At 43.8% G+C, this 15,188-nt stretch overlaps 1 protein-coding gene across 2 annotated transcripts in view; it reads right to left on the reverse strand.

The window, feature by feature from the left end:
• Positions 1-4,356: 4,356 nt before the first annotated feature.
• Rgmb (repulsive guidance molecule BMP co-receptor b) overlaps positions 4,357-15,188 on the reverse strand; it is a 25,951-nt gene continuing 15,119 nt past the window's right edge. For both annotated transcript variants that reach the window (XM_029533059.1, XM_021221155.2), the window contains one exon: positions 4,357-7,544. In XM_029533059.1, coding sequence (XP_029388919.1) covers positions 6,888-7,544 — 657 coding nt within the window. In that variant the 3' untranslated portion in view covers positions 4,357-6,887. The remainder of the gene's footprint in view (positions 7,545-15,188) is intronic.

Below are 15,188 nucleotides of genomic sequence, written 5' to 3' on the forward strand. Positions count from 1 at the left end.
TCTGGAAACCGAACCTGGGTCCTTTGGAGAGCTAGAAGCACTTTCAACTGCTGAGCTAGCTCTTCAGCTCCCGAAAGAGATATTAAAACCAGAGGGAAAGGACCTTGGTTGATCAGGCCAGTCTTAAATCTCTCAGTCTTTTATACTTGGTCTTTCCTGCTTCTACCCTGAGAAGATGAAAGCGGTGGTGACTGGCCTAGTTTGTAGAACTAGAATATTCTGGATCAAAGACTCCTTCACCTTGCGTGTGAGAGACCGGTTATGTACGTCTCTTGCCACTCCATCCAAGGGGAATCCCTGAGGAAGTCCCCACTCAGTCCAGTGCTCCTGCACTCGGACAGTGATTGACAAACATGGCCAACTCTCTTTGTAGCAATTTTTTCTCTCTCCCCTTATTTTCAGACTATTCCCAATCCCTGAAGACCAATCCAGGGCCAACGACCACTCAAAAATTTGTGTTCCTAAAATACCCATGAAAGGATATAGGTACAGAGACAAAATTTAGATCTAAGATGAAAGGATGGACTATCCAGAGACTACCCCATCCAGGAATCCATCCCATCATCAGCCACCAAACCCAGATACTAATGCACATGCCAGCAAGATTCTGCTGAAGGGACCCTGATATAGCGGCCTCTTGTGAGGCTATGCCAGTGCCTGGCAAACACAGAAGTGGATGCTCACAGTCAGCTATTGGATGGAACACAGGGCCCNCAATGGAGGAGCTAGAGAAAGTACCCAAAAAGCTGAAGGGGACTGCAACCCTNTAGGTGGAACAACAATATGAACTAACCAGTACCCCCTGAGCTCGAGTCTCTAGCTGATATGTAGCAGAAGATGGCCTAATCGGCCATCACTGGGAATAGAAGCCCCTTGGTCTTGCAAACTTTATATGACCCAGCACAGGGGAAGGCCAGGGCCAAGTAGTGGGAGTGGGTGGGTAGGGGAGCAGGGGTGGGGGTGGGGTATAGGGAACTTTGTGGATAGCATTTGAAATGTAAATAAAGAAAATAATAATAATAAAAAATGTTAAAAAAAAATTAGTGTTCCTGTTCTAGTGAGGGCCTTAGTAAATTTGTGCTGACAGTCTAGGAGCAGTTACCTGAGAGAGGAAGCAAAAGGTACTTGTTGTGCCTAATTTTGATTTGGTCTCAGGTGCTTTCCTGGAAGCTGTGATATAATAGTCTCTTTCCAGGGTGACCAAACTTTCTTCAGAACTTTGGCCCAACCCTAAATTCTTTGGTTACTGATAGATTTGGCCCAACCCTTGATTCTTCATGGGAGCTTAAAACTACATATAGTTCTATGGGTCACTTGGGCCTGTAAGTTCCCTGAGGGGAACACACATGCATGGTACATCTAGGTACAGTTTCAAGCAGTGTATAGACTGGCAACCAGTCAAGCACTATGCTAAGAAATTTAGATAGAGCAGTAAATTCACTTCTTATGGGAATGTTTGAGGTGTCACATTAGAATTATTGGGATAACTATGAGAACAAGGAGGTCTAGACATGAATTATACTGCACAAGGAGGCACAATGGATAAAGGAGGTGGATTTAAGTTTAACACTTGGCATTCTCATGATCCATCATCTTTACCATGAGGGCACACTGCCTCCTGACTGGACTATATAAACAGAACCTTTAATGGCCCTGCAGCTCAAAGCCACCAGGAGGCATCCATACCTGCCGTTTTGATTTGCACATTTTCCCTATCTGTTGTGTTCTTCCATCTCCCCTAGGTAATCTTTACTATCTTTCCTGCACTCCAAATGTCACCCACATTTCCAATTTGATTGGAGCTAATGGTTTTGTATGTCCTGTATTATATTGCCTTACTTCAGTGCCTACACCATCCCTGCCAAGAGAGGAAATACTATTCCCGAGACACAGGCTTGGACATTCTTGTATCCAGAGCAAGACCATCAGGACCTCTTCCTCACTTTCCATGATATCGGTAACCAATGATATGTTAACAGCACCTTTCCCCTTGGTACTGTTATTTGCCACCACGCCCGGCTGGTACTGTTATTTTATTGACTGAAATGTTCCTAGATGTTTGTCTGTCTTCGTTACTTTTCTACTGTTATGAAGAGACACCATGATGAAGATAGCTTATAGAAGATTTTATTGGGGTCTTGCTTAGAATTCCAGAGCGTTGAGTTCATGACCATCATGACAGAATGTGGCGACAGACAGGCTGACGTGGTGCTGGAGCAGTAGCTGAGACCTTACATCCTGACACATAAACAAGAGGCAGAGAGAGCAAGACACTGGGGAAGACCTGGGCTTTTTAAACCACAAAGCCCAACCCCAGTGACACACCTAGTCCTTCCTAGTGACTGTGGAGTAAGCATTCAAATATATAAGCCTATGGGGGTCACTCGTATTTCTAGCATCGATTCCTTTTTGGTGTGTGGTACATGCAGTATTTTGTTGATGTACGCATACGCATAACGTGTACATCAACATAACGGGCAGAGGCCAACACTGGGTGTCATCCTTGAGTCAGCATCTTTCATTAAACATGGAGGTCTCCAGTTGAGCTCAGAGGTCCTCCTGGTTTTCCTTCTCCGGAAATTGAATCACCAGTCTGTGCCACTACATCTAGATCTGAACCCGGATCCTCAGGATTGTGGGGCAAGTAGCTGACTATCTTCTCAGGTCCTGAAATAGTCCTGGCTGTAAAGATTGCTTATTGATGGCAGGCGCATTTGCACTTTGCCAGTACATTTGTGGTCTAGTCTTACCTATTTGATTTGGTTACAGAATGCCTTTTTTTTTTTTTTTTAAATTTGGACTGTTTTCATTTTTTTTTTTTTTAAATGAATCATAGATAGATCACTTACAAAGAATTAATTAGAGGTTGGGAAGATGTGCTTAGCCCTTAAAGGGCTGGGTTCACGACCATAGAGAAAAGAACCTTCAGTTAGTTAACACTGCCCTGCTTTTGTTTCCCTCTTATGGTAGTTCGCTAGGCCTCCCTTAATATGTTCTGGGTAACAATCAGTCTACTCAGCTGATCTGACCTCATTCTCATAAAAACAGAGCGAGAGCTGGCTGTCTGCAGTGTGTCCTACGTGGCCCTGGGTGCCAGTCTCTGTCAATCTGCAAGCAAGCCACAAGAGAGAAGACACTGACATCACCACTCCAAATACGGTGACAGCACACTGGGGGTGGGTTGGGGGGGCACTGTGTTATGTAGTTAACAGTGTGAAAGAGCTTATACTAGGGGTCCTCTGGAGGAAGAGGAGTGAATTTAAAAAAAACAAAAATTGATTTAATTTCCCTTTAGAGGACAAAGAGAAAAGGGAGGTAGAAACAGAATTCTGAACTTCTTCCTTTCTACCTTCTTGGGGGCGAGGGGTGGGGTGGGGGTGGAGAGCTGCTTCTTGATTCACACAGAAATTGACATTTGGTTTTAGGAATAAGGGGTAAATCTATAATGATCTAAGACTATCTTACCTTGGCCCACTCTAGGCAACAAAATAGCAACAGACAGACAGACAGACAGACAGACAGACAGACACACACACACACACACACACACACACACACACAAAGTGAAATTAATCAGGCAACATACAGGATTCTTAAGATTCTTGAATTCCAGAAAACTCAAATTCGCTTGCTGTTTAAGAAAACAGAAATCTTCTCTGGGTCTCTGGAAAACTGGAGGTCTGATATGGAGGAAATGTGGACGTGTACACTTCTCTCTGTTATACACACTCAGCACCAGGAACTGTATCTTTGGCTTCTGTAACTCACACGATTCAGTTGACATATAATTTCCCATTTACGTGCTCTGAACTGCAAAACACACAGCAAGCTCTCTACTCAAGAACTCTGGGTCCCTCCGCCCGGGCTTACTCCATTCAGCATCCCCCTGGCACCAGCGGTTGCTTTCCTGAGCCCGCTTCTTCTCCAAACTCTTATACCCTCTATTTCTTCAACACACATAACTTATCATCACAGGACATCTCCTTTTAAAACACCCAAGAAATGAGGGTTTGCAAGTCTTCAAAGACAAGAAAACTGATCCTACCCCCCACATATTTTCAGTATGGTTAAGTTGCCGATTTCCAGTTGGTCATCACAAGACCTGGAGTGCAGTGTCCTTAAGGGGCAAAGGTACTCGTTTAAAGACAGATCTTAGGACCAGTCGGACGCTGCTTTATTTGAGATTGCTTAAAGGTTATAAAAGAAAAGCTACAGTAGCAGTTGAGTGAGCTAGGGGAGTAGGCGGTACATCCCATCAAAAATGATTAGGATTTCATTAACTCCCTTCTTTTTCTTCTGCAGAGGTTCCTCTGCTCTTCCAGTAGGTGTCACTATGAGCACAGGACAAACATCGGGCAGCATGGTCTGGAACTTTATTTTTCTAGCATAATAATTTAACGTATTTACATACTACACACTCACTGTTTTTACAGATACTTACTCATATACCTATGAACCACATCTACAGGTTTCTCTGCAAAGATTTAACACAATGGTGGTGGTGGGGGGGGCGGGGGGAGGGATTCAAGCACAGCGGAGCGAGCGGGCAATGTGGTTTTGAGTCTTTCCTAAGAGAGACATGGGAAGATCTGTGAAAATCAGGGTTTTTGCCTCAAGTTTTAAGCTCTCCCAGGAGACCCGTGAAAAGCTATATAGCCTATTTGTCTGGCAGTATGGTCTGAAATTCTTCTGGCTTTGGACTTCATAGAACAAGTTGAAGCAGTTTATGCTCCTTAGAAACCCCAAAGAAAACCTGGCCCTTCCCTACAAAAGTACTTGATTTCTAAAAGTTATCTGTGGGAACTGTAAAGGACACACAGGGACACCAATTCTGAAAGAGAACACCATACATTATTACTAATGCTACTGCTGCAGAACATCTCAGGGCACCCTCTCCAGCTAAACGATACAGCTAAACAAGCAAACTTTCTTTTCCAAACTATTGGGTAGACACGGTGGCTTTGTTCTCAAAAGGATAAAAGGTCTTAGCAATCACACACTCTAAAAGGCAGACCTTGTGAACCGTCTATTGTTTTTACTTTTATATTTGCACAGAAATAGTGGTTCCAAGTATCCAACATTTTCCCTTCCTTGTTCAACTCAATCACAAATTACTAGCTATTGACAACTTCTGAACTTGGCACATGGCTACCTAGGTGAACCAAAGTGGCCATGCTTTAAAGCTCAGGGTTGGTCAGTCCTAAAGCGGCTTTCCTAGAAGGATCTTCTTTTACAGGGCTAGGTCCTAACTCTCTGGAGTTCAATCTTTAAGAATACAAAGCAGGGTACCTTCATAACTGCCCCCAAGGTGAGAATCTGTCACACACAATCCCACCCATTGGCAATATCTCTAAGAAACACAACTTCACAAAAGACTCCCTTGTGTCTGCTGCCAGCCTTTGTCAGTCCCGCTGGCCAATAGGACATGTCAGAAGGCATCATCGCCTTGTCCCAACAACATTATTTAAGGTTATCTTTTGCTTATATTAATGAAAACCTTAAATATTAAAACACAAATCGTATCACTTCTTGGAACCAAACACATTTAGTTATAATAATACAAACCTACCTATTCAGGAGTTAACTTTGCTAGTTTCACTGTCTTCTGTTACATCCCTTTTATAGCTGGTACCAGCAATACCATGGAAGAGGCAAGGGAAAATTTTACCTGATGAGGATTTCACTAACTGGCAGGTAGTTACCTATAATATTCAACTATAGGTGTTAAGATGGCAGAGAGCTGAAAAGACAGGGATTACTTGGGGAGTGAAATGCCTAGATACGAACATCAGGACGCATAGGCATCCACAGGCAAGTGCATACTAATACACACCAAGACAGATTTTCTCTTCTTAAGGCCGTACTCCTGGACCTCAGTATCAGAGGAGCACTAAGAGCCAGTGCCTGGAATCCAGAGGGGAGGTTAAAGAGATGCCGGAGCAGAGCCAGAGAGGACACTGTTAGGACTCCAAGCAGCCAAGGAGAAAGTTAAGAACGTGACTTTTACAAATTACAAAGGAGGGCAAAGCACGATGTCTTCTGAGTTGGTGATTTTGTTTTGCTTAAAGAGTTAATGGAGGGGAAACTACAATTTAAACAGGGATGGAGGATGAGAAAGAGTTAACTAGCTGGGGCATAGCGAGATGCCTGGTATTTACTTGAAATGGCCACCTCCAGACTGGTACATAACAAACATCAGCTTCAGAAGGGTCACCCTAGTAGGCCATAGGTGCTCAAATGCACATATAAGTAATGGCTGCAGTTGTAGCACTAATGTGCTCATGTACTGAGAAAGTGAACTGTTAGAAACAGGGCTCGTTAGTGAGATCCACATTTTAAGAATCAAAAGTACTTACAAGTGAGGGGACAACTTTCCTCTCAAATTGACACTTCAAAGGAAGGGAGACAGCTCCATCAGGAACTGAGTGCCTTGGCAAATCAGTAGCAATCAGTAGCCATGGGAAGTGCAGGGGGAGCAAGCAGAGGAGCTACAAACTCGTCACCTCCAAATGGATTGCTGTGGTTGGTGTCTGTGTATATGCACTGTACATACTAACCAGGTACACACATAAATATTTAATATATAAAAAATAAAGTGCTTTCTAAGAGGTCCCTAGGCAGGGACATTATAAAACATTTCACAAAACAGCAAAACAAAATTGATACAATCAAAAAACACTATAACCAACATATGTGAAAACAGCCAAACACATAATGTACAATCTGGTGTTCCAGGACAAATATCTGTCATATACATGGTATATACATATATACTTTTTCACTCAATATATTATGACAATATATATTTAAAATTTTGTTATAGACAAAAAAGAAAAAGAAAAAAGAAACGAAACCCAGAAAAACAAAACAAAGACAACAAACAACTCCTACAAAAACATACTAAGGATCAAGCACATGAGTCCAAGACCAACAGGCAAATCCCTACATCCCCCGCAGCTGCTGGGGAAGATGTGCCAGCGTTCCTTTCTTGGGTGCAGCGCTTCCACATCCTCCAAGGCACTGTGGGCCGCAGCAGTGAAGTTGGCATCACCAGTGGTGAGCAGGTCGAAGACACACGATTGGAAATAGATGTCCTTCACTGGCATCTTCTCGTGGCATTGGGTGCTGGCAGTCTCCAGTGTGTAGCCAGGCCAGGCCTGCACTGAGGTGGTGTGAGGCAGGCTGTGCCCCAGGATAGCAGACACCTGGCCTTGTCCATCATCAATGCATTCACTCATGGGGCAGCCATTCACACAGAGCTGCAAGTCCTGGCTTTCCTCATAGGACATGGCCAAGTCTTCGGGCATCCGGATAGCAAGGGTCAGGTAGCGACCCAGCTGTCGCACGAACACTGTGGTGCCTATGTAGCGGGCATGCATCTCTACATAGCGGCCACTCTCCTTCTCCACGATGTGAAGACTCTTCACGTCACCGTCCCCCCCACTGGTGGTGCCATCTACAAAGGCGGCCGGCAGGTCATCTGTCACAGCTTGGTACACCTTCTGATCCGTGCACTCATGCTGTGCTTTGAAGATAATCGTGATCTGTGGGGTGGAATATGCACAAGTTAACACAGCTGGTGTGTTTGTGTGTGTGTGTGCACCACTCCACAGCAGAGTTCCCTACGCCTGCTTTGGAGCGGAGGCTCGGGAACAGTGCAGTTATTTGTCTCCTTCTAAAACTAACTAAGGTACAGTATCATTGGGGTGAGGGTGGACGTTCCTGGCTAAGATGAACAGAAGCTTCTAGGGACTTAATTAGTGATATATCTAACAGAGCCCTGCCTTCTACTGAGATCATTCACTGGATTATCTCCATTTTGCACGACTCATCACTATTAATATAAATACTGAGAGACAAAACTGAGGCTCTTTGGGGGTTGGGGTGGGGTATCCGCAACAACTACCAATCATGTGCCTCGGGAGAGATTTCTTTAAGTCTCTTAATCAAATGTTTTGCATCAGTGCTTAATCCCTGTGACAGGGCTCTCAAGCACTGGCAGAGATAACATGCCTCAAACCCCATAACAGAAGATGTTTTCCCCGAACTCCACCAGGGGCCTGACTCCTTACAGCTTTTCCCAGTAAGCTCTTAATTTTCCAAATGAAGCAAATAGTTTACAGAGGGGAAAAACCCCTACCCATTGATAAATACAAAACCTTCCTCAGTAAGACCTCTCTCCTTGCGGAATCCTTTTGTTCAAATGAACCTGCTCCCATTTTTGCACCCAGCTTCTGAGGTGAGAAGTAGGAAGGGACAGAGTTCTGTGTGCCCCTCCCCCAGAACCATCTGACAGAGCCTCTGAGATTCAGCCTATGCAGTAACAGTTTGTTACAGAGTCAGTTATGCAGTAACAGTTTGTTCTGTTAAAGAATAAAGGACTGGGTGACTTAAGTCAAGAAGGCAGACAAGCCCCACACTCTGTGCGGAACTCTGATGCCATGAGACTTAGCTCCTGCAAGGAAACTAGGCAAAACAATGGACCCTTGTTTAAGAGGCCAGAAATGCCCCCCAAATCCTGACTACCACCCTCAAGCTCATGTCTGAAGTTTCTCCCCAAGTCAGCCAGCAGTTGCTCACACTATTTAATTCCACATGTTCCCACTGGTGGTACTTGACTGGAATTTTCCAGCCATTTCATTTGACTTCAGCCAGTTACAAAGCCCAGATCTAAGCCAGCTGCACTGCAGCAACTGGCTAAGTTCATATCCGTTGTTTGCAGCTGCAACTGAAAGCCAGACAATGTGCTGTGAAACCCTGGGCTTTCTCTCCTAATTACCCAGAGCCACAATTTGATTTCACGATGACCAGCCCTTCTCACATTTCAACACCTTCTTTACAAGCCAGAGAAGGTGACTAGAGATGACTTCAGGAGAACTGCTCACACTAACCAAGGGACCTTCCCCTGTGAGGCGTTCTGAGGTGGGTATCTAAGGAGACTATAAAACAGATTTATTTGGTGGCTCTAAAGTCAGTTTGACAAGTCCTTTTTTTTAAGACAAGCTGGAATTGCTAGGAGGGGAAAAGATTAAATTCAAGTAAATTCTGTACCTGAAAACACTGGGGGAAGGATAGAAAACACTTAAGGTTAACCAACACAGATGGCTAAAATAAGTCAGTAACACTCTTTCACATAGTCACGAGGATCCTTTCAACTGAAACACATTAAAAAAAAAATGAGAAAATTCAACAACTCAGTAACGAGTCTTTCTGGTCTAACAAACTTGTTTAAACCAACTTGGCATTGCATGCAAGAACTATGAACATTTTGTTCACATTAGGAAGAGAGAAAAGGAATTCACTTTTGTTGGGGCAACAAAGCAGAGCTATCCAATTGCAAACCAGTTACCAAAAAAGACACACAGGAGTCAATGTTAAGATGAGTGGAATAGTTTCATGTTTAACCAAGCCTGCTGTTTTCATTAGGCACAGCAATTCCAACGTGGAACTCAGGACTCATTTTAAACACCCCTCACCCACTTATCCTCTGTGATATGGGGCACATGGAAAACTAGTGTTCTCTAGGACCTGTACCTATCAAATATTCTACTCTACCATACAGATTTTGTCTACTCATTTTACTTGATGAGCCTTTCTGTCTGATAAAATTACAATGCTATTTTTCAGTTGGCCATGTGTGTAGAATTATCTGTTGAAACAACATGCTGAGGGGCTGAAAGAACCTCAGTATGGGGACTGGTCCCTGAGAAGTCCCTTGTAGTTTAAGTGTGTACTGAGCAGGGACCTAGATTCATAATCAATGCAATGTAGAAAAAACTCTGGGGAGCAGTTTCACATGACTTGAGTTTTGTAATTCCAAGCCACTCCTCAGAACAATTACAACACAAGCTCTCAACAAGCAAGCCTCAGCTGTGACCAGCATGAAATCCATTTTAGATCGTCTACCTCTCCAGGAAAGCAAAGCTGTTCATCTGTAATAATTCTCTCTTTAAAAATAGACAAAATGTCACTGGAATTTCTGCAAATTCCAAACCTTAAGAATTTTCACATAGCAGCCATCACAATCCTAAAATGGGAACTCAAGTGGTTTACAGCTCTCACTCAGCACTTAGAAACTGTAAAACAATGGCCACGCTGCTTGTTTCCCCTCCACTAACTGATCCATATTCAGTAATAACTCAATTTGTCACATCTGCTCATGCCACACCATTTATTATTGATGGGTGGCATTTCTGTGCATTTAAAACATCGATGTCTTTTGTTAAACCTCCTCCGTGTAGTTCCTCTTAACCCCGCCTTAGACAAACTACTCTAGCTTTCCTCATTCATTTTTAATCTCACTCCTGAGATCTCCACCACCCACAAGGTCTATGAGGAAGAGAGGGCGAGCAGCTGCAAACCAACCTTTCCACATACAAAAGGCAAAAAGAACTTAAGGGCTGTTATAAAATGAAGAACAGCGAGCGGTTCTCAACCCTCCTAATGCTGCGACCCTTTAATATAGTTCCTTGTGTTGTAGTGACCTCAACCATGAAATTATCTGTTGCTACTTCATAACTGTTATTTTGCTACTGTTATGAATCATAATCGAAATATCTGTGCTTTCCAACGGTCTAAGGCCACCCCCTGTGAAAAAGGTGTCTGAGATGCTCAAGAGGGTCACAACCCACAGGCTGGGTACCACTGGTAAGGGGCACCTGCCTGCCTCTCTTTCCAGCCAGCAAGTAAAGGAAATACAAGAAATGGAATTGAACAAGTCATGAGGAAAATCCAGGCCCTGCCTCACCAGTATACAGAGAAATCTTCCCAAGGTACACTAGCCTGGGAAACACCACACTCAGGTTTCAAAACACAACACCACAAAGTCAGTTCTCTGTATATTCTGTAGCTCTAAATACACTGTGGAAGAAACAGTTACCAGGGTTCAGTCAGCCCACCTAGCATCGCAAGTACAAAGAAGTTTCTGGAATGAATCCTCAACAAGAGAACTGGGCTTTCAGAGCTAAACGTGGGACTAGAAATGAACTTGAGGCAATGAAATGGCCTTGAAAGGTAACTTGATTTGTATCTGGTCAAAATTCTACCCATGTACAAGGGAGTTAAAATGAATTTTATTTCATCTAATTAACTGATATGTCCATACTGTCAAGTCACCTGGGTGTAGTTATGTTGAGAAAAGAGCAGCTCCTCAAGGAGACCAAGACTGGGCTCAGGGCCCCTCAAGCCTGCACATCCTCTAGGCAGAATAACAAGATCATTCCAACAGCAGTACACACTTCATCTACACTGGCTTTGTCTCCATCCCTCATACACCCAAATTCTACTCACGAGGCCAGTTTTTCTCACCAGAGTGTGGATTGTAGCTGGGGCAGGCCTCTCCTGTGCAGGCAAGGAGGGAACTGACCTTTAGTTAGATAAAAATGAGGGTAACTCTATTTTTCACTTTTGTGAAACATGGACGAAAGTCTAAGAAATACAGAAGTATAAGCTGTTAAAAGCTTTTATTGGTTAGGACTATATGCTAACAGTTAAGACAACACACGTTTATAAGGTGAGCAGCAGCATATTTAAAAATCTTACCCTAGATTCCTTTTTAGGGTTTAGGCAAGACTAAAGTTATATATGCCTTCAAAACAGGTATCAAGCATGTTTACTTCTACATAGCTCAATGTTCAGAGTCCTTATGGGCAGGATGCAGCCTTCAGTGCTGCCCTAGGTAATGAACACAAGCAAGAACAGGGGCGGCTTTGGCCGCTGAAGGGGTACTTGGCAGCAGATGGAGAATTAAGAAGCCAAACCAAAGGGGAAGGACACCCACCGCTAACGGCTGCTAGGGTGGTCCAGAGACGCACCGAACCCAGTTGCTGGAAAAAGCTCCGAGAACGAAAGCAATCTGACCCAGGGATAACACACGAAACGGACAAGCACAGAAATGCCAACTTTCAAAAACCAGTTTCTATATAATTAAAACAAGGAAGGCGGGAAGAGTAAATAGGCAGAGAGACGGGGAAGTTAGCCAACTTCCTTCCACACACCAGAGTAACACCATGCGGAGCATGAGGAGGCAAGCCCCCGGGCCTGCACATCTCAGCAACTTCAAAACCTCCAAAAGTCTGGGTTCAGGGTTTGCACTATGAGGAGACTGAGAAGTATTACAGACTAAGGCTGCCACTATTTCAGATCAGAGGCTAAAAACACTTCAAAGGTTGAGAGCTGTGGTGGGGGCAGTAGCCCTCAGCTAGGCAGTATCTGTCACAGCAGGTCCCAGTTTCCAGGAGGCATCCTCTCTGGATAAAGGGCAGGGCTACACAGATCCTGCAAGTGCTCAGGGTCCAGGTTCCACTATAGTTCCCAAACCAATGGACAGTAGGAAAGCGTGGTCTCCGATTACTTCTCTGCATTATGAGAGAGGGCGAAAAATCCTCAACTTCTTCACAATACACACAATCTTGTCAGCTCTAGGTTCAATGTCAAGTTCCCAAAGACAAAAAAAGATAAGGTTGGAGACTGTCAGAATTGGTCAGTAACTGGCCAAAAATATCCTTGTGCCTGGGTAAGAAGATGGGAAGATGTCAGTACCTGACAAATGTCTGTAGGTCCAGATTGAACTCAGAGCACTTGCAGGGGAGATGAGAAGCTGTTTAAAGGCACACCACATCCACAGTGCAGACAGTGTGCCAACGGAAGAGAGACCTACCAGAATTAGCTGAACTCTCCCCACCCTCCCCAGCCCCAGCCCCAAATATTGAAATAATCAGTTAAGTGGAGCAGAAAGAGCTCCCATTCTCTAGCAAGCTGGTTTCACTTGAGTTCTATTTAGGATCCACCAGTATCACAGGTTCACTCCAAGGCTGTTGGCTAGTTTCCTCTCTCTTAGGTGTGTTAGCTCTTGCTCCTTACCATTCACACAGGCTGAGCACTTCGGTAAATTACCCCACCCACAAGAACACAAAATCCAAACACTGGAAGGGCAAGTTTTACGGCAGACAAAACAAATAAAGGCAAAGCAGAGACGAGAACATTTCCATTGTTGCATTTTTCACCGTTTCTTTGTTGCAGTTTCATTGTTGCAATGTTTCATTTTCATTGTTGTACACAGTTAGGTAACTCTCAGACCACATTCCACAGAGGCAGAAAGTGTTTGGTGAGCACCAACTGAAGCCAGTGGCAGCAACATCACAAGGGAACATGAACCAACCACCAGCGTTTCCTTCTAGACCCTTCCCCTCAAAAGGTTGACTCAAAGAAAGCTGAACAGGGGCAGAGAGAGACATTTGGAAACTTGACAGAGAAACAAGTTCTGACTCTCAGTTGTGTGTCAGACTTGGCTTCCTGCCCTTGTCTTAAACTATGGAGGAAACTATGGAGGAGAGCGGGTTTGCTCTGTAGCAGCAAGGCCTACTCCACACAAGGAATCCTGCCTGGCTTGGACAAACCTGTTTAATTTCACTTACCAAGGGGGATTTTAGAAGGTCTCCTCCTTCCAAGGGCATCTGGGATTCAGGGAGTGGGCAGTGTCAGGAAGGAAGATTCAAAGATGGCCAAGAACTTCTTACCCAGAATATTTTAACACATGTGGAAAAACACAGCATAAAGACTAACCAAGGAGCCCATCCAGCTAACAGAATGCTCTTGTACCGTACATACCAGTCACCCCAGAGAGAATCCTCCTTTCCCTTTCTTCCCCAACACGTACTTTCTGCTTCCAGGCAGTTTACTGAAACTGTACCACATCGTAGTTCCTGCGGCTAACACCTTATAATCCAGTACAAACAACAGCCCTTGGGGAAATTGAGAGGGACAGCGGACCCAGTCCCACCCAGAAGCAGAGCTCATTGGTTCTTCTAAAACCCATCCTTTAACATTTCAGTGCTATTTCTAAAATAAAAATTCAGGAATGACAAAAATGTCTAACATATGACTTAACAAGCATTTTAAAAATTAAATGGGGCCCTGAAAGTTAATCAAGACGGTGGAGATACGGATGGTGGGCACTGACTGTGGGAGATGGGAAGCCAAAGTGCCAAATCCCAGGAGCAAGCAAGGCAGGAGGGGTCTGCCTTGGAAGATGGCCCGTGCCACACCCCCACAGCAGCTGCTCTCTCTGGATTGCTTCCTGACACCTGTGTCACCGTGCTAACTAAGGTCTCTGGGAATCACTGTGTTCTACCAAGAAGCTCTTAAGACAGCTGGGTCTAAACACAAATCTGCCCTTTCCTGATGCTGTACATTTTAGGTATGTGCCCAGACAATGCAAAGGCTACATTCACCCCTACATGATGATTAAAACAAAACAAAACAAAAGGCAGTAGCACCAAATTCATGACATTTTTATCAGAAATTATACACCAAGGGAGCTACAACTATAAACTAGCATCTTTGTAGTTAAGAAGGATCATAAGGAACAAATGGCTCTAATTATCATATATATCAAAAGCAAATCTCAGATTTCAATGACTAGATACTTCTAAAATTAGATCCCTCACCACCATGCCTACCATCACATGCTGGAATGGGATCCATACTTCTAAGCACAATTCAACCAAAGTGAAAGAGGAATATCTTCATTGATAAAAATAAAAGGTCACTACTGTGTAGCTCACAGGTATCTACAGTTATTAAAACAAATCGTTGTAGAAACTTGGCTACAAGAAAAAAAAATATTCTAAGGTGTGAGGTCAAGAGAGGACAGATTTCCAAACCTCGATCTGGAGATGCATTTAAAATGACAGCTGAAACCTTGTGCAATGTGGGCATGTCTAAGCAACAGATAATAATCCAGAATGATCTACATGGCCACTCTTGCTGTGCAAGTGTCTAAGGGCTAGCAGAAAGAAATGGTCACATGTTCTAGTGCTACCAAGCACTGGTGGATTTTATCAGAACGGAAACCTTAGGCTATACAGCTTGAGAAAGACATTAGCCAAAAAGAAAGAAAACCAAACCCTCTGCATGTCTGATTGAAACTCTCAGAACTTCCAAGAAAGCAGCTAAAGAATTTGAGATGCATAGATACTATGAAATTGTTTTGGCTAGGCACTGGGCACTGCCCACAGGATAGCAGAAGCTGGTAGCCACTGCAAGAACTAATAGTGTCCTACCTGGCCAATAGTTACCTGGCTCAGGGAAGCCCAAGGAACAACTCTTTTCTTTTCTTTTCTTTTCTTTTCTTTTCTTTTCTTTTCTTTTCTTTTTCTTTCTTTCTTTCTTTTTTTTTTTTTTTTTTT

This window comes from Mus pahari, chromosome 21 (assembly GCF_900095145.1).
Source record: "Mus pahari chromosome 21, PAHARI_EIJ_v1.1, whole genome shotgun sequence".
Taxonomy (NCBI): Eukaryota; Metazoa; Chordata; class Mammalia; order Rodentia; family Muridae; genus Mus; species Mus pahari.